This window comes from Globicephala melas, chromosome 2 (assembly GCF_963455315.2).
Source record: "Globicephala melas chromosome 2, mGloMel1.2, whole genome shotgun sequence".
Taxonomy (NCBI): domain Eukaryota; kingdom Metazoa; phylum Chordata; class Mammalia; order Artiodactyla; family Delphinidae; genus Globicephala; species Globicephala melas.
The window spans coordinates 155,302,342-155,327,216 of record NC_083315.2 but is presented as its reverse complement, the minus strand read 5'-3'; the positions used below and the strand labels follow the sequence as shown (position 1 = coordinate 155,327,216).

General features: G+C 34.7%; 1 protein-coding gene across 1 annotated transcript in view; it reads left to right on the top strand.

The window, feature by feature from the left end:
• The window catches only part of CEP128 (centrosomal protein 128), a 437,527-nt gene that overhangs the window by 183,688 nt on the left and 228,964 nt on the right, over nucleotides 1-24,875 (top strand). Inside the window, exons 16-18 of the mRNA XM_060293645.1 lie at nucleotides 554-730; nucleotides 5,482-5,541; nucleotides 20,552-20,744. Of these exons, the coding sequence (XP_060149628.1) occupies nucleotides 554-730; nucleotides 5,482-5,541; nucleotides 20,552-20,744 (430 nt within the window). The remainder of the gene's footprint in view (nucleotides 1-553; nucleotides 731-5,481; nucleotides 5,542-20,551; nucleotides 20,745-24,875) is intronic.

The following is a 24,875-nucleotide window of genomic DNA, read 5'->3' as shown; positions in this document are numbered from 1 at the left end:
GTCCCCAACCTTTTTGGCACCAGGGACCGTTTTCGTGCAAGATGTGAGGCAGGGGGAATGGTTCCGGCGGTAATGTGAGCAAAGGGGAGCGGCACTTGAAGCTTTGCTCACTCGCCCGCCGCTCACCTCCTGCTGTGCGGCCCGGTTTCTAACAGGCCGCGGACCGGTAACCGCCTGGGGGTTGGGGACCCCTGTCTTAAAGGGTTCTTTAGAAACCCCTTTTCATTAAGTATATTTGCTTACTTGAAAAGTACCTCCATCTTCTATCAAATTTTCATGACTCAAAGCATTTATGCAGTGTAACTGCATTTGAAACCATAGACATTTTAAAAAACTGTTTTAATGAGGTAAAGGTAGTAGTAACACTTTTTTCTTCTCCTGAAATGAAGAAGCACTGTCTTATTTGACATTTTGCCTTTTCTAGTGTTTTACTAATATTTATTGAAAGCTGTTTTCTAATACGCTTCTTTGAGTTGGTTGTACAGATACTACATGTGTTTCTTGTCTCCACTTAATAATTAACTTCTGTTTTTATTTCTTATCAATGCCTTAGGAAAAACATATAAACAATGAAGAAGAGCACTCAAGGAGGATGGAAGAGGCCAGATTGCAGCTCAAGGATCAACTTCTTTGTCTGGAGACTGAACAGGAATCCATTCTTGGTGTGATAGGAAAGGAAATTGATGCAGCTTGTAAAACCTTCTCCAGGGACTCAATGGAGAAATTGAAAGTAATTATGAGTTCTCATTGTGCCTTTCAGTTAGTTTCCTAATATAAAATTATAAGAAGATTTTAATGCATGGTTACATGGTAGTCACATTTTTATTCCAGAGAGTTTTATGAAACAAAATAATATCTTGCATTTTTTAGAATGAGCTATTTTATCTATTGTACATTCATGGTAAGAGATAGTATGCTGTTATTCCACTGAACTGCCTGTATCTCACTCTGTAAAAGAAAATGTCTTACAAGGGAAGCAGCAGTTCTGACTAAAACAAAATCCTTCGAGTGAAGAAGCCTGGATTTTGAATTTTTTATTATCACTGGTTATTTTTGTTGTTGTTAGTATATTACTGGCTAACATCTTTTGAGTACTAATTATATTACGGATACCGTGTAAGTAAGTACCGGTGTATGCATTCTCTCCCTTAATTGCTGAAACCACTCTATCCTTTAGGTACTCAGATTAAATCCATTTTAGAAAAGAGAAAACAAGGCTTGGAAGGGTTAAGTAACTTGCCCCTGGCCACGTATCTAGTCAAAAGCTAGAACTAGGACTTCAAACCTCGGGTGTCCAACTGTGGAGCTTAAACAAGTAACCACTGTGCTATTTGCCTTCCCTATTTAAAAAAATTACATTTACTTTCGTTTTCCTATCTTTAAAATGGCTTATTGCTACTCAATATGTAGTCCTAGTGAAATGATAAATAAAAACATGTTAATCATGGATGTTCTTAATTCCTTGAAGGTAAGCACCTCTTTTGACTCTAGGTTCTAGTACTGCTGTGTTACATACAAAGAGCATTGCAGTGCTTTAATATGGTATAACCAGAATACATTATAATTTAGCCCATCATTTACCCCGTATTTATTTCATCTGATGATATGACAGCACTCGAATTACGATATTATGCATAAAGGTTTTTTTAAACCTCTTCAGATGTTTCTTCTTATTATTTTGTCATTCATCTTTTTTCTCATATAAAATATTCTTCCCTTGGACTTCCCTGGTGGCACAGTGGTTAAGAATCCGCCTGCCAGTGCAGGGAATGTGGGTTTGAGCCCTGGTTCGGGAAGATCCCACATGCCGCGGAGCAGCTAAGCCCGTGTGCCACAACTACTGAGCCTGTGCTCTAGAGCCTGCGAGACACAACTACTGAAGCCTGCGCTCCTAGAGCACGTGCTCTGCAATAAGAGAAGCCACCACAGTGAGAAGCCCATGCACCGCAACAAAGAGTAGCCCTGGCTCGCCGCAACTAGATAAAGCCCGCTCACAGCAATGAAGATCTAATGCAGCCAAAAATAAATAAATTAATGAATTAATAAAAAAAATACTCTTCCCTAAACTACTTTCCCCTCTTTCTTCCTGCTGTTCCTCTCTTCCTGCCCATCTTTTTTTTTTTTTTCCTTAAGTAATGTTTTAAAGAAAATGAAGTGATAATTCTACACTTGTGCCTTAGGATTCAACTTTAAAAGAAATATTTCAGCTGGTAGAATTTGGTGGAGTTGATGGAATTTCTACAATATATATTTTTATATACATTTTTTAAAAAGCTCAGACGTCAATTTGAGAGGACTCTGAGCCAAGTATGAGAAGTAATTGGCTTTAGGGGAAAACCAACTTTCAGTCCTGTTATAATGCTGGTTTATTCTTTTCCCTGTCGAATGATGCTTTATTTAGGACTTGTCTTGTTTACATATATTTAAAGCCTTGAAATCCTAATTTTATCACAAAGATGCACAGATTAACAATGCAGTATTTATTCTGTATTTAAGAATTTGTGTCAGGATGGCTTGTTTTCAGTCAAGTAGTGATGTAAAAATGGAAACATTTGGATTGTGTTATAAGATATATAAACCTTGTTATGGCCAATTACAGGCTAAAACATAGTGTGCAGATAGCAGATGGCTTAAATATTTTATTTCTTTATGAGGTTCAAATTATCCTTCCAATATTCTGAAAAGTACCCTATTCTTTAATAGGCTTTCAAGAATGCAGTGACTGTGGTAATAGGTCTTTACACCTCTTCCCCTAGAGAAAGACTAATTCAATCTTAGTGATGGGTGGAAAGTAAATCTAAAAGAATGGAAATTCTATTAAGATTTTTTTTTAAGAATTCTTTTTTTTTCCATTGTGGATCTCTTTCCATTAATAACTTCTGTTGTTTCATTCCTATAAAATTGAAAAAAAAAAAAGAGGAATACTCAAGAACATAACACTTGCTCTCACCTCACAGAAACCACCAAGGTGTTTGTTAAAATAAAATTGATTCTTTGCTTTATAGTTCAGAAATATAGGGGATATCGGTGGTCCTTGTAAAATGTTTTCAAAATGGAATAATTCCAATTATTCCTGGTCATTTGTTCATTTTTGAAATATTGCTCATGAAATTTTCAGCCATTTTATGTAGAAAGTGACTGTCTTTGGAATGGATTGCATAATAGATATGCAGCAAATGAGTCTGAGAAAAGTCTTTGGGAATATTGGCATTATTTCTAATTATATTTTCTTTTTTCAGTGCCATATTTATTACTTATTCCACATTAGTAAGTGCATGCAGTGATTGAAAACCTATGGTTAGACACTTAATAAACCACCACTATTATGAAGCAATTAGAAAAGTGTCTGAATTAAAGATACAACATTTTCATTGACCAATCTTTGATAATTCCAGAGCTTTTCCCCTAACACTTGGTTTTAGCATTTATTTGTGGAGCATGAAGAGGATAGGCTTTGGACCAAGACAGATGTGGGTTCAGATTGTTAATATATGACCTTGGATGAGTTATGTAATCTCTATTCTCTCTAAGAATTCATGTCCCATTTATAAGTTGGGTTATTATGAAGATAAAGTAAAAATAGATATAGAAGGTGCACATCATAGTGTGAAGTATCTTGCACTTAGTAGATAAACTAATGATAGCTGTCCTTATTATGTAGAGCTTTTTTTGTAGTATACTCATATTACCATGTATATGGCTTCTGTTTCTCTAATCTTTTTATGACAAATGCCTGTTACAGTGCTCTTGTCATAATAGACTTTGAAGTGCATTTATTTATTTATTTATTTATTTATTTATTTATTTATTTATTTATTTATTTTTGCGGTACGTGGGTCTCTCACTGTTGTGGCCTCTCCCGTTGTGGAGCACAGGCTCTGGACGCGCAGGCTCAGCGGCCATGGCTCACGGGCCCAGCCGCTCCGCGGCATGTGGGATCTTCCCGGACCGGGGCACGAACCCGTATCTCCTGCATCGGCAGGCAGACTCTCAACCACTGTGCCACTAGGGAAGCCCTGAAGTGTATTTATTGATGCTTATATCTTGATATTCAGTTAGTAGTGATAATGGTGTTCTGTATGCCTGACTCTGTGCTAACACCCATTTTATTTAATTTATACCTTGGCCTGAGGAGGTAGTTTACTCACTTTACAGATGGTAACCTACAGCTTAGAGGAATTAAGTCACACCACTTATAAGTGATCAAGTGACTGTTCTTAAATACTAAACTATATATAAATTTGTAAAGCAAGTCACAAAATATGAACATTGTACTTATCTCAAATTATTTTGGACTTTAATCTTGAGCACTATACCTTAGATCACTGAAGACTTGAGACTATGACATAGATCAATGAAAAAGAATAATAAAAACATCATAATGACAAATTGATGTTTACAAATACTCAACATGGTACAGAGGTAGAAGAGGAAGAAAACACTATGGACTAGAGTGATTAAGGGAAATCTCACTGAAAAGGCAGGCAAGACACAAGAGTTGAGTGAGATTTAGATAATGAGAAACATGGATGAGGGAAAGGTTGGATATAAGAATGTCACACTCTTGTATATGGCATGTGGTCAGCACTCATTATGCATTCATCATATGTCTAAATGAATTACCTAATGATATTCCTTAGGGGAATGATGTGCACACACATTAAGAAGTATAGAAGTATTTGAGAATAGGAATAGACATCTCTTGCAAAGGGATAGGATATTTTTAAGCAGAACATTTCTAGGAAAAAGTGATGCAAAAATATCATAGGTAGCACAGAGTTCAAAGAAGGTAGGCATTGAGAAAAACTTGTGTTTAAAATTAGGAAGTCATTGACAACCTTTGAGTGTAGTTTTATCAGTAATAAGGCAGAAACAGAGGACAAGGGATTTTATAAATGAGTTGGTGTGAAGGTAGAATTTTGTTACCATCATGAATTACAAAGCGATGTTGGTATGAAGTCATATTGATTAGGTTCTGTCAGTTCTGCACAACCATTAATGAGACAAAATGGCCCGCATAGTATAAAATTAAAGAAGGAAAAATGAGACAAAGAATTAGGTTTCTATGTAATTACATCTAACTCACTGTGAAATACATTACCTGGAACAAAACTGAGGAAAAGAAACAAACACAAATGAAATAAATTGGTTTAAATGAGGCTGCTTGCCATGCAGAACTCCATGGAATCAGACTCAGTGATTCAAGCAGTAATAGCACTTGAAAGGTGATTCATGTCTCTCTATGTGAGCTAAATATTTACTGTCAATACATACATACATGGATACATGTATACATGCTTACATAAATAGGCATGTTAAATAAATAATGGTTTGGAATTGGTTCCATACTTGGTATGAACTTTCTTCTTTTTAAACCCTTAACTTTAGACACTAAACTTTTGGGTGTAATGGTGAAGAATTTTCATTTATGTAAGTTCACCTCAGAGAAAAATCTAATAGACGATTTCCTCTTTTTTGTAGGTTTTTTCATCTGGTCCTGATATTAATTATGACCCACATCGCTGGTTAGCAGAAAGCAAGGTAATTAATCTTTGAATCCTAAAGTTTTCATAATGTTTATGACCTTCAAGTCATACTATTTGGGCTAGTCATATATTTTGACATATAACTGAGCATATGAAAGCATAATACTTCATTGCTGGGAAAGATATCATTGTAATGCATTCCAGAAACTTCCATGTTCTTTTAGTTTAACATTTAAAAATTAGCTTAAATATATAGGCATGGAATGAGAGAATAAATGACAGTAAGTAAAACTGTTGAAATAACAGAATTAGACTGTTGGAGAGACAAATTCCTCTGCCTTTTCCTTGGGATAGGCCTTGTCTCTGGAGGTGCACAAAGGTCAGGGCAGCTGTAACCAACCTTCATTTACACATATATACTTACATTCTGATTCTGGAGGGTTAGCTCAAAGCCTGCCAAATCTCTTTGTGGCTCAAGCAAATCATTCATCTCTCTGGGTGTCTTGTTTTCTCATTTACAAAATGGGAGGGGTAAACTTTGTGTTCTGAAGATAACTTCACTGCTTCATGATTCTTTGGCATTATGATTTAAATTTAGTGGAAGGTAACCAAAAATAAATAAATTGAACAATTTGCTCATTTTAGCAAAAAAGATTCTTCTACACTGTGAAATAGTTATCAGCTATCTTCATAGATCAAATCAACTTAGAAATTCACTAATTTAAATATATAGAGAGTTATGACCATATAAGATGTTGATACCTGTTTATTCAATTATCAATACTTAAGCACTTGCATTCCTTTTTAGAATAGTTTTTTTCAGCTTTAAATTACTAGAATCTTCCATCCCATTTAAATTCTATAAGAAAACCAACTGTACTATAAACCTCACCAATTGTGGTCCAACTTAGGATTTTATTGCAAGAAAGAAACTTTACGTTTGTACAATATCCTTATTTAAAAATATGAGCAAAATGAGGTTTCTGAGAAGGTATGTGACTTTCTCAGTGCCATATAAAGAGTGGGAAAATGTATTACATGCCATGTCAGATTCACAATTAACATTCTTATTATTATGTGCATTACCATTTAAAGTCTTTGTTCATTCAGCCAAGATTTGTTGATTGAGTACTGTTTTGTATACAGACATTGGGGATATTAAGTGTTAGCAAGCTGTGAAAGTTAATAGGGAAAATGTAGATGTAAACAAATTTTAGAAATCCATGAAGTGTTTTATATTGTTATAGAAATATGTAAACATTGACAAAGGAACACAGAAGAAGGAAGAACTATGGTGTTCATGTTGGGAGGATGGGAGGGTATGACACTGCCAGCATGTCAGAGAAGGCTTCTGCAAAAATACAATGTTTAAACTTAGTCATACACACAATATGTAGAAGTACTCTAATTGGCTAAGTATAACAGTGGCAAGAAGATGAATATTTGAGTCAACACAGATAAGGCCCTGAGATTTGTGAGTAAGGTACAGGTGGGAGGTGGTGCAAAAACAGAGTTCATTTTGAAAACCAGGTATTCATTAGAGAAGCCTCTTTAAAAAAAAATTCTTAATAAGAAACTAACAGTATTATGATTGAACATTGAAATTTACTCAGCCTTATAAAATTTTCTCTCCTACTTTAAATACAGTGATCCCGTGTATACCTAACCATTTTTGATAGAACCAAATGCAAACTTGTATTTATGCTACCTGTATAGTAAATTTAGAATAGACATGTTTTGCTGTCTCAGAATTTTTTAGATAGAAACTTCTTGTGCATTAATAAAGAATTTCTCTTTTTTTCCCAACTCCACAATTTTGACAACAGAGTAATGTACTTGGAATTTTCTTTCAAGTTAAAATCTTTATCATTTCTGAACAGAAAGCTTTCACTGCTGTTGTTCAATTAAATTATGAGAGCCAGAGATGACTCTTAATCATAGCTCTTTAATTTGGGAGCGAGTGAGCCGTTTTCCCTTATCATTTAATGGGATTGAACTTCTGATCAGACAAGTTTTAATACTGCATGAGGCAACTGTTCCTCTACAGTGTAAAAGGGTCATGATAAGCAATACTACGCTGACCAACTGACTAAGGAGGAATTGACTCTATTTACTAGAAAGATGGCTTAGGTTATTGATGGGCTACAATACTGTAATTCCTGTGAACTATGACTGGACAGCTCTATAAGTATTGAAGATAAGATCTGACATCAAAGGACAAAAACTATATGGAAAGTAGAATTGCTATTCAGCTAGTCCATGCTGACATCTTGCTCTATTAGAAGGACCTCTGATTGCATTTGGTAATTGTTTTCATAAATCTGCCAAATGAATTTCTTCTTTTAGTGTTAATTGTAGAAGAACTAAGGGACTGGGTGGGAATTGTGTCACTGTTGCTTGGTTGGCATTGGTGACATAACATAAACATGAAACCCAACTAAGAGTTGGACCAGGTTCATAGATAAAATGACCAATAAAGGGTAAGAAGAATACACTGCAGGGAGGAAGAGGGTTGAGGTGGTCGTTAAGTTATGCAAGGAGTTCCCATAGATAAAGGATTTGTGTTTATCATAAATCCTGACAAGGCATGCAGAGGCCAAATTTTATTCAGTTTAGCAGAGAATTTTCTAAGTAGCTACTATGCCCCAATTTTATATTACATGCTGTGGATATAACGAATGAATTAAAGAAATGATCCTTCCTCTTGAGGAACATGTTTTCTTTAGAAAAGTCGACACTTATGTAGATAATTTCAACATTATATGTAAGAGCTGTACCAGAGGTATGTAAAAGCTGCCTTGGAGGCTGATGTCGCAGATAAATCTTGAAGCCAGCCAAGTAAAGAGGAAGGAACATACATACAGAGTAAACAATTGTAGGAATGGCCTGGAAGAGAAACAGCATGATAAATGCAAAAGAAACCCCAAGTGATTTGGCAGTACTACATACAGTATGGAAATGCGAGTCAGGGAATGTCAGGGATGAGGCTCCAGAAGGAGGGAGAGATTAGATCCATCAAGAAGAGCATTGTATGCCATTTTCAAAGGTTGGGTCAGCTCTGCATTTAGTGGGGAATCATGAAGGAGTTTTGAACAGGAGAGTGAAATGTTCGTATTCATAGTTTAGAAGCATCACTCTGATAGTGATGTGAAAGGTAGATTAGAGGTGGGAAGCCCAAAGGCAGGAACACCAGTTAAGAGGTCTTTGAGTGAGACCCAGGACTCTGGTTGAGGTAGGGTGAAAGTTTGAATTTAGGAAATTGTAGAGATTCAGAGGAAGGGACAGACTGAAGAAACATTTTGGTGACAATATGCAAGTGATGTTTAATGTTATGTCAGAGGCTGATGGAGAAGGAGGTGTCCAGGATTTTCCATTTAAACTAGAAGACTACAGTCAAAGGTTAGTATTGGAATAGACAGACATGCAGGGTCCTAGGTAGGCAAGCTAGCAGAAGTATTGGAAGAGTTTCCACCACAGGGATTGATATCCAGAAAGTTCCATCTGGACAGGAATGCCTAAAGAGAAGCAGAGACAAAGGCATAGAGCAGAGTTTAGCTTCAAATCATGGAGAGAAATGAGAAGTAGCTAAGACACTTGCAGTGAGAAAGTAGGCACAAATCATCAAATCTAGAGCCATCAGGCACTCACTTTCAGGATGGAACCACAATACTAGCAAGCATCACTCTTGATCCCAGATCTTAACTTATCATTTTATGATAGTGAATAAAAAAGCTGATGTCAACTGCTCTTCAGCACAATTGCAGGAGGCTCAGTACTCTTTTGTTTAGAGAGCACATTTAATTCTGGGAGTCTGGTATTAATTATTCTCTTAAGATGCACAGAGGTGTGTCTTAGGAGAATTTATATGCTTCTTTGGCTCTGAAGATCTTTTCCTTCTTGGCCTTTATCCCACTGTATTGAAACTCCCATTTACTCTTCTCCTCTTTCTTTAATCTGTAAGTGTTATGAGGCGAGACCTGTGTCTATCCTGTTCCTATTGCATCTTTAGTGCTTACCACAGGCTTGGCTAAATGCTCAATAAATATTTTTTTTAGAGAGTAATTAGCCTTGCTGCATTTTCCTACTCAGGTTACTTCCTCAGCTTAAATATCACCAATGAATAAATAACAAGCAGATTAGATTTCAGTAAATATGTCAGTTCTCAAATATTGGTTTTCTTTGATCAGTACTGTAAATTTTAAGATTATATAAATAAGAAATATACTTCCAAGTTATTTGGGGATTTTCCTATATTATCCTATTTGGTATCATCCCAAAGAGTCCCACTTTTTATAGTATCAATATAACGTGTTTCACGCGTTGACAAGCATTTGCTTTTCCCTACTGTTTTTGCATTATAACTGAAGCAGCATTAGAGATTGTGAAGTTTGACTTTCTCATTTTGTAGATGAGAAACGGGTCCTGGGAGTTTTGAGTTTTATCTAAGGACATAAAACTAGTTTCTGAGAAGGGTTTGGGAACCTGGATCTCTGAACTCTGTGCCATTGTTTTTTTCTACTGATTGTGTGACCTACACTTGAATATAAACCTTACATTTATATATTGTCTTTTTAGTGATGTGGATTTTTTAAAAACAGTTATTGTGTGAGAAGTATTAGACCTACTGTATTTAATTCTTGTTGAAGGATGCAAATGACCATCTAGTATTTTATCGTTCCAGTGTAGACATCAAAATGTGATACAAATACTCAGGTATCTTCATTCACGTGGTGGAAATATCCTTAGGTAGTATACAGGGAACACACTCAGCTTAACTGGAGGAAGCATTTTGTATTTTTTAATATGTACTATGATTATGGGTATATTTCTTCCAGATTATTTTCAAACCAAGCAGAAAAGTGGAGAAAGTATAATTGAAAATTATATTCTGAGGTTGATTTAGATTTGAACTTTGCAGCTCTGGTTTAATTCTTGTTTTGGTGATCTAGCACATTTTAAAGAATCGCCATCCTCTTTATCTCTGGTTCTTACGTAAGCATTTTCTCTCAAAATTGTTTTTAGAGTTTTGGTGAAGGAAGCATAGTAGTTAAAAGCAGCAAAATTATGGTTCCTGATATTATTGCTAACTCTGTCAACTATAATCTTTTATTTGAATTTTCTGTTTTCCTTGGTTTTTAGCTTTGAGTCACTCCTTAGTGACTTTCGGTATATTATTCCAGTGAATCTCATTAGAGGATTCTTACAGATTAAAAAGATCATTTTGATTGTTTTACTAGATACTTCAAAATATTCCCACCTAGTTGCAAGCTGTCAACTAAGAAGGTAAAAAACTACCTTATTTAGAAATTCTTTCCCTATTTTGGCTTACTTAGCGATACTTGTTGATGTAGTTAAATAAATGAGCCTATTATGTAATCTGTAAGATGCTCTTGTGAGTGGTTAATAGAATGGTGTTTGCACTGTGATTAATAGCCTTGTCAGCTAATTATTGTTTGGAATTGGTAAAGTTATTCCTATACTGTGTTCCAAGCTGTTTCTCCAAGATACTTAATGAATGATAGATAACGGGTGTTTCTCTAACAGACTCTGATTCTCTTAATTGATTATTGGTTGATTAAATTTCCATAAGTTAATTTGTTTCGTAGGATTAATAATATATTCTGATACTTATTCAATTCATATCAAGCATCTAACTATAACCTATTTTTAATTTTGTATGGCAGTGGAATAAAGGCTCAATAGGAATTAACTGGAGCCATAGGTCATACTGTATTAGTTTGCTAGGGCTGCCATAACAAAACTGGGTAGCTTAAACAACAGGTATTTATTTTCTCACAGCTCTGGAGCCTAGAAGTCAAAGATCACGTTGCCAGGGTTGGTTTCTGGTGAGACTTCTCCTTGCCTTGTAGACGGCCACCTCTCATGTGGGGGCTAGCGGTATGGTTGGAGAAGTTGAAGGTTAGGAGTCAGAGAGTGTCTCTTCTTCTTATAAGGACACTAGCCCTATAGGATTAGGGCCCTACCCTTATGGCCTCATTTAACGTTAATTACTTCCCTAAAGGCCCTGTGTCCAAATTCAGTCACACTGAGAGTTAGGGCTTTAACATATGATTTTGAGAGGGATGTAATTCAGTCCATAACACAGATCAAACCTGATTAATGCTTTGTTGCAAATAATTTTTTGTTATTGTTTTGTTTTTATCAGAACCAGTAGGATTATTGTTATGACAAAACAGAATTGTTTTTTTATTATCATCTCTTAGCAACCGTAGTGAAAACGGGCCAAAGACTGGGATGGAATAAGGAAAGCATTATGAAAAAGAAATGTGAAGATATTTTCTAAATTTGCCATTAAATCATTGGGAAAGAACAGATTAAACCAGATGATTGAAGCTGGTGATCCCCAGGGACTCATTTTGTTTGGACCACATGAGTTTAAAAAAATTGATTTGGTAATGAACATTTTAAAAAATTCAATTAAGTGTATTATTGCAACATGAAATTGTTTTCCTTTTGATATATCAGAGGATCTGATAACACTAGGGTTTCATTCCGTTGTGGTAGAAAACAGAGTTAAGAAGAAGAACCATGGACATGACACCACATTAGATGTGGTGCCCTTCTTGCCCTTCTTTTTTGTGGTTGCATTTTTATATTCAAAATTGATAATGTTCAGGTCCTAAATGTGTTACTTTTGACTGTTCATTAAGCTTTCTTAGTATAGTTAACTATCGTTTGACATAATCACCATCATTTTCTGTTGACTCCCAATATGGAAGAAAAGTATTACTTGATGTTATCTTTAGGCTTGCACATTATTTTTTTTGAAGTCGATTGAAGAGAACTGGATTTATCTCTTGTATCCATGCGTGGTTCAAAATGGTAAATAGTAACATAGTAGCCTGAATTGAACTTTTCAAGAAAAACAAAAGAGAACATATTTTCTATGTACTTTTACAGATGTTTCCTATCTGGCACCTTTAGCATGTACATTTGATGTCTCTGATGTAAACCAATGAAATTAACTCCTATAATATTATCTAATAGGGACTTGGTCCTAGAACATGTTGGTCTTCCTGTAAATAAGAGGTTGAATAATCTGACTCCTTTTACTCTTTCCTCACAAGGATTTTTATGGTCAGCTGTGAACCTCATACCTTTTATCAATCCATATTTGATTTTTTTTAAGTGCATTCCTTCTGGTTAATCTGTTTCAGATTTCATCTTGCATGTATGTATTTCTTCTGTATGTCAAGGTTATTTCATTTACTTGTCTCCAACATATTAATACATCAATTTATATTCTAATACCTAGCCATCTGTGGTAATATTAATTATCTGATTTTAGACTAATCCTGAGGGGATTAGCATCTGACAGCTGCTGTTTAGGACCATGCCTACATGGCATAGAGTTATCAGGGCTTTTGTATGTACATCCTTTCAGCCCTTCCTCTTTGTGATTGTATTTTTTATAATTCAAATTGATAGTGTTCAGGTCCTAAATGTGTTACTTTTGAATATTAATTAAACTTTCTTAATATATTAAAATAAAAGAACTTTGGATTTTTTCTGTTTTCAAGATACCATTCTCTTTTTCTATTTTATTACTTAGATGCAAGGTGCTATGTCTTTCCAAAAAAAATTAACAGCATCTAATTGTTCATTTAATTACATGTGTCAGGGCCTCATGATGTGCAAAACTAGCTGTAATGTGCGTGTGGGTGTGTGTGCGCATGCACGTATGTTGGTTGTTTTGGAAACTCCCTAGGAGATTTTAATCGAAGAATATTATTATAAAATTCTTGAAAAATGTGTTGAGGGTTTATTATATTAAATTCTTTAACATACAAGAATAAAGATGTGTGTATGTTTGAGGTGCCAAATAAACAGCAAAAAGACTTTGTTGAAAATATATCTTTTCCAGAAACTATACATCTAACCTTTCCCTTATTTCCGTGCATCATACCAATAATAATATGATAGTCACCGGAGCTTTTCATTTTATTTATTTTTCTTGAGGAGCTGGCAAAGATTGATGAGGTTAATAGAAGGTGTGGTCTACAGATTCAGATTGTAGTTTTAATATAGAAGCAGTGATAGCGTAGGTTTTTCCTTATTTTTCCTAGTTAATATCAATTAATAAATTAATGACTTAAGTAGTAATGTTTTAGAATCATTTTCCAACTGACCTGTATCAAACTTACTGAATAATTGTCTAGAATAATTTTTATTATTTAGTGCATTGAATACATTCTCATTTTGGAGATTGTAACTAACTGTACAGACACACATATAGCCATACAATCTTAGTTAAAGAATTTTTTAAAAAAATGTAAATTGTAACAGCAATAACCTAAAATGTGAGGGGGAAGTAAAAGTAAAAGTGTAAAGTTTATGCATTCTATTGAAGTTAAGTTGTTATCAGTTTAAAATAGGGTTATACACATTTAAGATATTTTATGTACGCCTCATGGTAACCACAAGGGGAAATCCTGTAATAATTACATAAAACAACATGATAAAGAAGTCAAAGCCTACTGATACCAGAAGACAACAAAACACACACAAAAAAGACAGCAGGATAAGAATCAAAAAGAACAAGGAACCTACAAAACATCCAGGAAACAATTAACAAAGTGACAATAGTAAGCCCTTACCTATCAATAATTACTGTAAATGTAAATGGATTAAATTCTCTAATTAAAAGACATAGAATAGCCAAATGTATAGGAAAAAACAAGATCCAGAAATATGCTGCCTATTAAAGACTTACTTTAGCCTTAAAGGTACACATAGATTGAAAGTGAAGTGATGGAAAAAGACATTTCAGGCAAATGGTAACCCAACCCCCCCCCCAAAAAAAAAGAGAAAACGAAAAAAGCAAGGGTAGCTCTAGTTATATCAGACAAAATAGACTGTAAACAAAAAATGATAAAAAGAGACAAAGAAGGTCATTATAATGGAATCAATACAAGAAGAGAGAACAATTGTAGATATGTGCCCAATGTTGGAGCACCTAAATATTTAAAGGAAAAACTAACATAGCTAAATGGAGAAATAAACAGTAACAAATATAGCAATATTGAGAATAAAATTTCGATATTTACACTCATCTTTTGTAGGTATAAAGGCATAATCACCATAAACAGTTTGGTGTTCATGCTTTCAGTCCTATTTTGATCTAGTGGGCTGAGCTGCAGTTATTTTTGACAAAAATGTATATTTTTAGATATACCTGTCCCTTCCTTTTGAGTCTTTGACATTGAGGATATCCACCTTGTTGTAGTATTTTCTTCCTTTGGGGTTCTGTCACCCCAGACTCTTGTATTTTCCTCCCGACTTTCTATCTACATCTCCATTTTATTTTGAAATTCTCTTGTGTTTATCTCTTCTAAACCCTCTTCTATTTTCTCTGTAGATATTCTTTATGAGCTATTTTATCTCTTCCTATGCCGTTAACTTCCTTTAGGCTGTTGATTCTTTAGTTTGTATCTCTTGGCCATATCTCTTGAGCTTTAAGAGCTATATATATATAATTAGATATCCAATTAGTCATCTATGCTTCTGTATCTTTTGTTCCTAACAACTTCTATATGTTTCATCCTAATGTTAACTTCTTAACCCCTAAATCATTGCTTCTTCTAGGTTTCCTGTTTCAGTTTAAGCTAAAAATTGGCCATCAATACTGATTCCTTTCTCTTCCTTACCCCCCTCACATTTAAGTCCAAATACGTACATTTTGGCTCAACCCTTACCATTTTCACTTGTTTGGAATATTGTAACAGCCTCCTGACTTCCAGCCTCCGATACTTGCTCCACTCTACATAGAGAGTATGCTTTCTAAAGAGCAGTCCAGTTCACATCCTTGTCTCTCATATTGTGGTTAGATGGGGATGATGGTATATCCCTCACCCTCACCGTGTTTTCTTCCTAAATGCATTAGTGGAATGTTATAGTAGAAAGTGCTCCTTTAATCTGGCAGAATTGACCATGTTTTCTGTGCTATGGAAGTTTTTTTCTCTTTTTCTATTTGCAATAGTATTTCAAGGTGGATATTGGGAAATGAAGCAGACTTAATTAAATTTCTGTAGTCATAATTGGAAGTTCACATCCTAATTTAAGTTGAGGACTTCCTGTATTTATCTAGTGACATATAGACAAGACAGAGGCCTAAAAATTGTATAGCAAGTACTAAAGCCAGGTCAGCGAGATCTCGTCTCTGCAGGGAGGTTTAATTTTAGCTTTGTTGATCTATCCCCTTTTACTTTCCCCTTCCTTCCTTCCTTCCTCCCTCCCTCCCTTCCTCCCTCCCTCCCTTCCTTCCTCCCTTCCTCCCTCCCTCCCTCCCTCTCTCTCTTTCTTTTGTTACATAACAGCTAAGTTGAGATATAATTCATGTACCATACATTTGACCTATTTAGAGTTACCATTCAGTAGTTTTTAGTATATTCACAGAGATGTGCAGCCATCACTACATGAATTTTAGGACATTTTTATCACCCCAAAAAGACAATCTGGACTATTAGCCATCACATCCTTATCTGCCCATCCCACCCTCCCTGTAGCACTAGTCAACAGGTAATCTGCTTTTATCTCTATAGATTTGTCTGTTCTGGACATTTCCTATGAGTGGAATCATAAAATATGCAATCCTTTATGATTGACTTCTTTCATTTAGCAGAATATTATCAAGGTTCATCTGTGTTGTAGTATGTATCGTTACTTTACTTCTTCTTGCTAAATAACTGTCCATTGTATGGACATACCACATTCATTTACCAGTTGATGTTCATTTCTATTATTTTTATTTCTTGCCTGTCATGAATAGTGCTGCTATGAACATTTGAGTACAAGTTTTTTGTGTGAATGTGTGTTTTCATTTCTCATAGGTACATACCTAGGAGAGAATTGCTGAGTTATACGGTAATTATGTTTAAGCTTTTGAAGAAAGTCCAGATTGTTTTTCCAAGCTGACTACACCATTGTACATTCCTATTGTCAGTATATGAGAATTTTAATTTCTCTGTATATACACTAACAGTTGTTATCATCTGGTTTTTTTTTGATTATAGCTATCCTGCTGGATGTGAAATGGAATTCTATTGTGGTTTTGATTTGCATTTCCCGGATGGCTAGTGATGTTGAGCATCTTTTCATGTGGTTATTGGCCATTCATATATCTTCTTTGGAGAAATGTCTATTTTGATCTTTTGCTCAATTTGTTATCTTTTAATTTATTATTAGAGTTCTTTACATATCCTAGATACAAGTCCTTTCTCAGATATGTGATCTATAAGTATTCTCTCCTGTTTAGTGAGTTGTCTTTTCACTTTGTTACTTGTGACCATTGAAGCATAATATTTTACATTTTGATTAAGTTCAGCTTATCAGCTTTTTTCTTTGGTTGCTTGTGCTTTTGGTGTAATGTCTAAGAAATGATTGCCAAACCAGAGTCACAAAGACTTTTCCGTGTTTTCTTCTAGGAGTCTTATATTTTTATTTATTTATTTTTAAATTTTTATTTAGTTATTTATTTTATTTTATTTTATAGCCATATTTTTAGCAATTACATTTAGGTCTTTGATCCATTTTGAGTTAATTTTTTTATGTGGTATGAGGTATGGGTTCAACTCTATTCTTTTAGATGTGGTCTTTGATCCATTTTGAGTTAATTTTTTTATGTGGTATGAGGTATGGGTTCAACTCTATTCTTTTAGATGTGGTCTTTGATCCATTTTGAGTTAATTTTTTTATGTGGTATGAGGTATGGGTTCAACTCTATTCTTTTACATGTGACTATTCAGTTGTCCCAGCACCACTGGTTGAATAGACTATTCTTTCCTCATCAGATTGTTTTGGCACTCTTGTTGAAAGTCAGTTGACTGTATATGTATAGTTTTATTTTTGGACTCTCAATTCTATTTCATTGATCTATATGTCTATCCTATGCCAGTACCACACTGTTTTGATTACAGTAGCTCTGTAGTAAGCTTTGAAATGGGTAAGAGTGAGTCCTCCAACTTTGTTCTTATTTTTCAACACTTTATTTGGCTATTCTGGGTCCCTTGAATGTCCATATGAAATTTAGGATCAACTTGTCAATTTCTCCAAAAAGCCAGCTGGGATTTTGATTGGAATTGCATTGAATCTGTAGGATGTTTGGGGAGTATTTTTGTCTAAACTATATTAAGTCTTCTGATCTTTGTACATGGGATATGGTCCCATTTATTTAGGTATTTAAAAGTTTTTTTCAACAGTGTTTTGTAGAGTTATTTTTCTTTCAGATATTTTCAGAGTGTGTTTTGCAGTTCTTTTTAAAGGTGTATTATTAAGTATATTATCCTTTTGATGCTATTGTACATACAGTTGACTTTTAACTTTATTTTTGGATTGATCATTCAAGTATATAGAGATACAATTGATTTATATATATTGACCTCATATACTACAACATTGCTGAACTATTTTATTCTAATATGTTTTTAGTGAAATCACTAGGATTTTCTTATACAGGAGCATGTTATCTGCAAAAAAGATGCAAATATGTTTACTTCTTTTTTTTTAATGTGGATATATTTTGTTACATTTTCTTGCAAAATTGCCCTGCCATGACCTCCTAATACAGTGTTGAATAGAAGTGGTGAGAGCAGATATTCTTTTCTTGTTTCTGATCTTAGGGAGAAAGCATTGTCTTTTTCCATTAAGTATGATAGTAGTTGTGGGGTTTTTATAAATGTCTTTTATCAGGTTGAGAAAGTTCCCTTCTATTCCTAGCTTGTTGAATGTCTCCATCGTGAATGGGTGTTGAATTTCATCATATGATTTCTCTGCACCTTTTGATATGATCATGTGGCTTTATGTCCCTAATTCTTACTAATATGGCATATTACATTAATTAATTTTCAGATATTAGTGCAGCCTTGCATTCTTGGGATAAATACCACTTGATTATGCTGTAAAAACCTTTTTATATGTTTCTGGATTCTGGTTGCTAGTATTTTGTTGAAGATTTTTAAAAATATCTATTCATAAGTTATATTCATAACTGAAGCCTTATAAACAATCTGGGGAAATTACAGTTGAGACTTCAGTGTTCTTAGCTTGCTTTGTCTGCAGTAGAGTGACCACCCTATTAGTGGAGAGTTGGTGGAGGAGGGAGTTCCCAGTATTTCTGTTGCAGTTACCAAGAATTTAGCTTGTGCAAATCAGAGCTGTGAAGATGAAAACTCCTAGTGGTCTGCCCTTCCTGTGAAATACCTACTATTATGATGTTTCTGCTCACAACATATTTGACTCCAGAAGTTTGAGTTTTCCACATCAAGTAATTTTTCAATTTTTTGCATTCACCAACTGGGTGCCCTACAACCTAATTACAGCTCTGACACTAACTACCCAGAGTTAGTGCAGATCCTGCTGTTTAAGGTCTCAGTCCCACAAGACTCCCCCTCCCCCACCTTCAGATGCCAGTCACAGGTATTGAGTCCCTAGGTTGCCTACACTTCTATCTGAGCTGGCTTCAAATTGGGGTTCCCATAGTTCATTAATTTGCTGTAATGGCTCACAGATTTCAGGGAAATACTTGACTTACTATTATTACTTTATTATAAAGGATGCATATGAACAGCCATATGAAGAGGTATATAGGGCAAGGTCCCAAAGGGTCCTTAGTACTGAACTTCTGTCTCTGGAATTTTGGGCGCATCACCCTTTTGGCATGTGGATGTATTCACCAACCTGGAAGCTCATCGTATCTCATTGTTCAGGAGTCTTTATAGAGTTTAATCTTCAGTCCTCCCCTGCCTGTCCCCCACCCCGCTTCTTAGAGGTTGATGAGTAGGATTGTAAGTTTCAACTCTCTAATGATCAGCCCCTTACGGAGGCTATCTGGGGGCCCCACCCTAAGCCACCTCATTAACATAAGCTCTGGTCTGATCAAAAGTGCTTTGTTATTAATAAATCATGCCTTTATAAGCATGATTTCCATTTTTCTTCACCCAACATATTATACATTTGTTACCTTACAATATAAGTGTATAATTTATGCATAATTTGACTAATGACAGTATTTTGTTCTATGTCACCATCTGTTAGACCTTCTGACCAAAGGAACTGCCTTGTTTTTCATTTCTGGGGATGTTTGAAAGCTGATGTATGTGGGGAGACCCCGGTCTAAGGGCCATATCCCAGTTCTGCTTCATCATAGGCTAATTCTATCACAGCTACTTTTAATATACTGGGGCATGTCCTAAGAACCTTCTAGACTTCTAGAGGCCTAGAACATTCTTGCTTATGGATTCATGCTATTCAGGGAAATTGTCCCTTTGCTTAATCTCATTTTCCCTTCTAGTTCATGACTTCCCCTATTTTGCTTCTTTGAGGTGAAGACTGTTTAGATTATTTAAAATCAACTAGAAATTGGATGATAGTCTCACTTGGGAAGGTCCTAAGACCCGACTGAAATTCTGTTCTATTGAAGGTGGAAGAAAGATTTCTTTTCTCATCCCTGTTTTAAATATCTAAGTATTAGAGTTGGTGAGGTTAGAGTCCATGGAAAAGAGAGTTGCTTTGATTGAATTTCCTAGTTTTAAATGTGGACAAATGCAGACTTTATCTGCCTCATGCCATACAGAATCTCTCTCTCTACCTGATTAGCTGGACCCTTGGGGATATGCATTTTTAGACACAAAACTAGGAATTTTATCTTATTTTTTAATCTCTAAAATTCCCTTCATAACCAGTTTCTAGGTCTATTATGGGGTGTTTTGGATCTTCAAATGCTTGTACCAGACTGCTTTATATATCAAATTAGGGGGTTAATTGTATTACACTTGGAAGTTTAGGAGGCCAAACTTTTCTGTAGTACTGCCTTTCCAAAGATGATAGAGTATACCAAATATTTTATAAAAATCCAAGGAAATCATTTCTGCACCAACTTTTAACTGATATAAACCATTATGCAAATTAAAACATTATGGGTCTTTTAAAATTTTGCTTAAATTTGTTAGTTATTGTCTAAATTCAGATTATCATGACTTTCTCATGTTTTGGAATGCTACTGTTTTCTAGATTTTTAAAAAAATTAGATATAACTGTCATATTTTTAGACTAAACTTCAATGGCTCTGTGAGGAACTGAGAGAGAGAGAAAACAGAGAGAAAAGTCTACGGCACCAGCTGATGTTGTGCAGACAACAACTCGGGAACATGACTGAAAACAAGGAGGCTGAGCTTCAGTGTCTCTTTGAACAGATAGAAAGACAGGAGCAGCTTCTGGAAGAAATACATCGGGAGAAGAGAGGTGTGTTAACTGCTCTTACTCTTTTATTTTTCTTTGTTTATATTTGTGGAATCTTATGTTTGGGAAAAAAATTCTGTTTCTCTTGGCTCTGGTTTGAACTACAGAATTTCCAAATTCGTCTCCTTTCCTTGTCTCTTGTCTCCTTATCTTCATTTCTGGGTCTAGAAGAGAAAACTGTTTCTCCTTGAGAATTTCTCCTTCAGCTACTGTATCCCTCCTGTGTACATAGATAGCATTTGTGTCTGTTGTCCATTTGCAAGTGCTAATTTGCTAAGACATGCTTGTTCTTCCCTGGTAAAATGCCAAAATTTATATTTTACTTCAGTAAAATACCCATTAATTCATTCAACAGATATTTACTTTGTGTCTATTTTGTCTTTGGTACTATTATAGGTGCTAAGGATATTATCAGTAAATGAGAAAAAAAATCCTACTCTTCCTTTTTTTTTTTGGCTGCGTTGGGTGGCCTTCGTTGCTGCGTGTGGGCTTTCTCCAGTTGCGGCAAGCGGGGGCTACTCTTCGTTGTGGTGCGTGGGCTTCTCATTGCGGGGGCTTCTATTATTGCGGAGCACGGGCTCTAGGCGTGCAGGCTTCAGTTGTAGCACGTGGGCCCTAGACCACGTGGGCTTCAGTAGTTGTGGTGCACGCACTTCAGTAGTTGTGGTGTGTGGACTCAGTAGCTGTGGCTCGCAGGCTCTAGAGCACAGGCTCAGTAGTTGTGACTCACGGGGTTAGTTGCTCCATGGCATGTGGGATATTCCTGGACCAGGGGTTGAACCTGTGTCCCCTGCATTGGCAGGCAGATTCTTAACCACTGCACCACCAGGAAAGTCCCAAAAATCCTACTCTCATTTACCTTACGTTATATTGAGTGGGGTGACAAAATAAATATGATAAGTAAGTAAATTATGTAATATATGAGGTTATAAGCACGTTGTTGAAAGCAGTAGAGTAAGGGAAGGAGAGTTTGGGAGAGCACGGCACAGGGTTTAATATGTAGGCAATACTTAACTTTAAAAGTTAGACAAGAGTCATGGAAAATTACCTTTCTGTTTGGTTCTACTAGGGATGGATATAATGGGAAGAAGAAAAATAGCATCAGGTATAGGAATCCTATGTGTATCTTATGTTGTGTTGGCCTTAGGCTTTTTTTTAATATATAAATTTATTTATTTATGTATTTATTTTGGCTGTGTTGGGTCTTCATTGCTGCACGCAGGCTTTCTCTAGTTGTGGTGAGCAGGGGCTACTCATTGTTGTGGTGCATGGGCTTCTCATTGCGGTGGCTTCTTTTGTTGTGGCCACAGGCTTTAGGGCGTGCAGGCTTCAGTAGTTGCAGCATGTGGGCTCAGTAGTTGTGGCTTGTGGGCTCTAGAGCACAGGTTCAGTAGCTGTGGCTCACAGACTTTGTTGCTCCGCAGCATGTGGGATCTTCCCGGATCAGGGATTGAACTCGTGTCCCCTGCGTTGGCAGGTGGATTCTTAACCACTGTGCCACCAGGGAAGTCCAAGGCTTTTTCTCTTGCTGAACTTTATTAAGAACCAGAAAGAGGAGTCATATAGTGTCCCACTAAGAAAAACTAAACATTAACATATGATAATTCTTTTTAAAATAATTTTTTTGTTTTTTATTTTAGTGATCAGGATTATTATCTCTATACATACCATTTAAAAATTGTTTATTACTGCTTGCAGTGATTCTCAAATTTTGGTATCAGAATCACTTTACATTCTTAAAATTTTTCAGAACTCAAAGATCTTTTATTAATGTACATTGTGTATATCAATATCTATCATATTAAAAATTAAAACTGGGTATTTGAAAATATTTATACCTTTAAAATAATAATTATAAATCCATTCATACTAACATAAAAATCAATGAAATTTAACTGTTTTTCAATACAAAAAAATTAAAGAGTGACTTTGTTTTTTGAACGTTTGGAAATCTCTGTAATTGCTGTCTTAAAAGAAGATGGCTGCGTTTTCAGTTTTGCTTCTTCATCTAATCTGTTGTTATATTACCTGTCATGTAATGCCTGAAGAAACTGCATTTTACATTCATGAGAAATTGAATGTGGAAAAGACAAGTAACATTTTAGTATTATAATTAAGGGGTCTTGGATGGTGCCCAAACACCCTTTGAGAATTGCTGGTCTAGTGCAATTGAAAGATGTAAATTGTGCCAATAGTAAAAGTTAGGGATGCCCTTTAATTTTTTTTTTAAAGACAGTACAGTAGAATCTGTTATGGAACTTATAGATAAAACACTGTATGATCTCTATACATGTTATATGTCATAGCCTATCCACTAATTAACACTAGATTACAACCCCATTTTTCTTTTAGTAAATATTTATCAGTATTGGCACTGTGTAAGTCATTTCTTTGCATAAGGAATATGCAGTAGTCTATTATAAAATCATAAAACTGTCATTGGGGAGAAATGCAAAAGAACCACATATCTGTACATTTAGATAATTATATTAAATGCCCAGCTTTTTCATAAAAGCTTCAGAAGGTGAGGTATAAAGTTTGTAATCTCTCAAAGTGATTGCCTTTATTTCTACTTTTTTAATTTAATAAAAATTTATTGCTCGTCTTGTTATCTATAGAGCACTTGAATTCCTTTATACATCTTAGAATCAGCTCGTCAGTCTTAGAAAAGAACCTACTGGTTTTGATAGGGTTATGTTAAATGTATAGATTAATTTGAGAATGGACATCTTAATATTGATGATATTTTCCAATCTATGAACATGGTGTATCTATCCATTAATTTAGATTGTCTTTAACTTTTCTCATGATGTTTTGTAATTTTCAGCAAACAGGTCTTGCACATCCTTTTTAGATTTATTCCTATTTTTTAAATTTATGATGTTATATAAAATAACTTTAAAATTTGAATTTCTAACATTCTTTTCTAGTAGGTATAAATACAATTGATTTTTTTGTATATTAAACTTGTATTTTGTAACCTTAAGCTCATTTATTAGTTGTAGTAGCTTTTAGTAGTTGTTGTTGTTTATTCCTTGCACTTAGAGTTTTCCTTGTACACGATCATGTCCTCTGCAAATAAGGACAGTTTTGCTTTCTTCTTTCTTTTGTTTTTCCCTTGTCTTAATCAACTGGTTGGAACCTTCAGTACATATTAAACTAACCTTGTTTTCCTGGGATAAACTCCAATTTGTCAAAACGTATTTCTCCTTTTACATGTGGCTGGATTTGATTTAGTGATAGTTTGTTAAGAATTTTTGCATCTATGTGGGTGAGGAATATTGATTTATAACTTCTTTTCTTGTAATGTCTTTATCAGATTTAAATGTTAGTATAACAGTGACTCTTAACATGAGTTGTGTTTCCCTTTTATTTTTGGGAAACATTTGTGTAAAGTATTTGTATTATTTCTTTGTAAATGTAGCATAAAATTCATCAATGAAATCTTCTGCGCCTGTAGTTTTTGTTTTGGGAAGGTTTTTAATTTTAAACCTGAATTCTTTAATAGATGTATGGTTTTTCAGAATTTCTACTTCTTCTTGAGTCAGTTTTGTTACTGTGTGCCTTTTAAGATATTTTTCCATTTTATTGCAGTTGTCAAATTTATTGGCTTAAAGCTTTTTGTAATATCCCCTTTTTAATTCTTTTAGTTTCTGTAAGATCTGTGCTGATGTCTCTTATTATATTCCTGATATTGGTAATTTGTTTTCTCTTTTTTTCTTTATTAAGTCTTGCTGAGGGTTTTATTACTATTTTTAAGGAAACAGCCTTCAAATTTAAATTTTTTTCTGTTGTTTGTCTTTTTAATGTTTTATTGATCTCTATTGTTATTTTTATTTCCTTTCTTTTACTTCCTTTTTGTAGCATTTGTTATTCTCCTGGATTCCCAAGTTGAAAATTTATTTTAATACTTCTCTTTCCTAATATAGTCATTTAAAGTTATAAATTTCCATCTTAGCAATACTTCAAATGCATTCCACAAATTCTGGTATCTTGTCTTTTTATTATCACTTAGTCTGAATTAGAAAATATTTCCCTTGTGATTTCTTCTCTGACCTATGGGTTTTTTTTGAAGTGTACTACTTAATTTCCAGTTATGTAGTTTTCTAGATATTTTATCATCAGTTTCTAAAT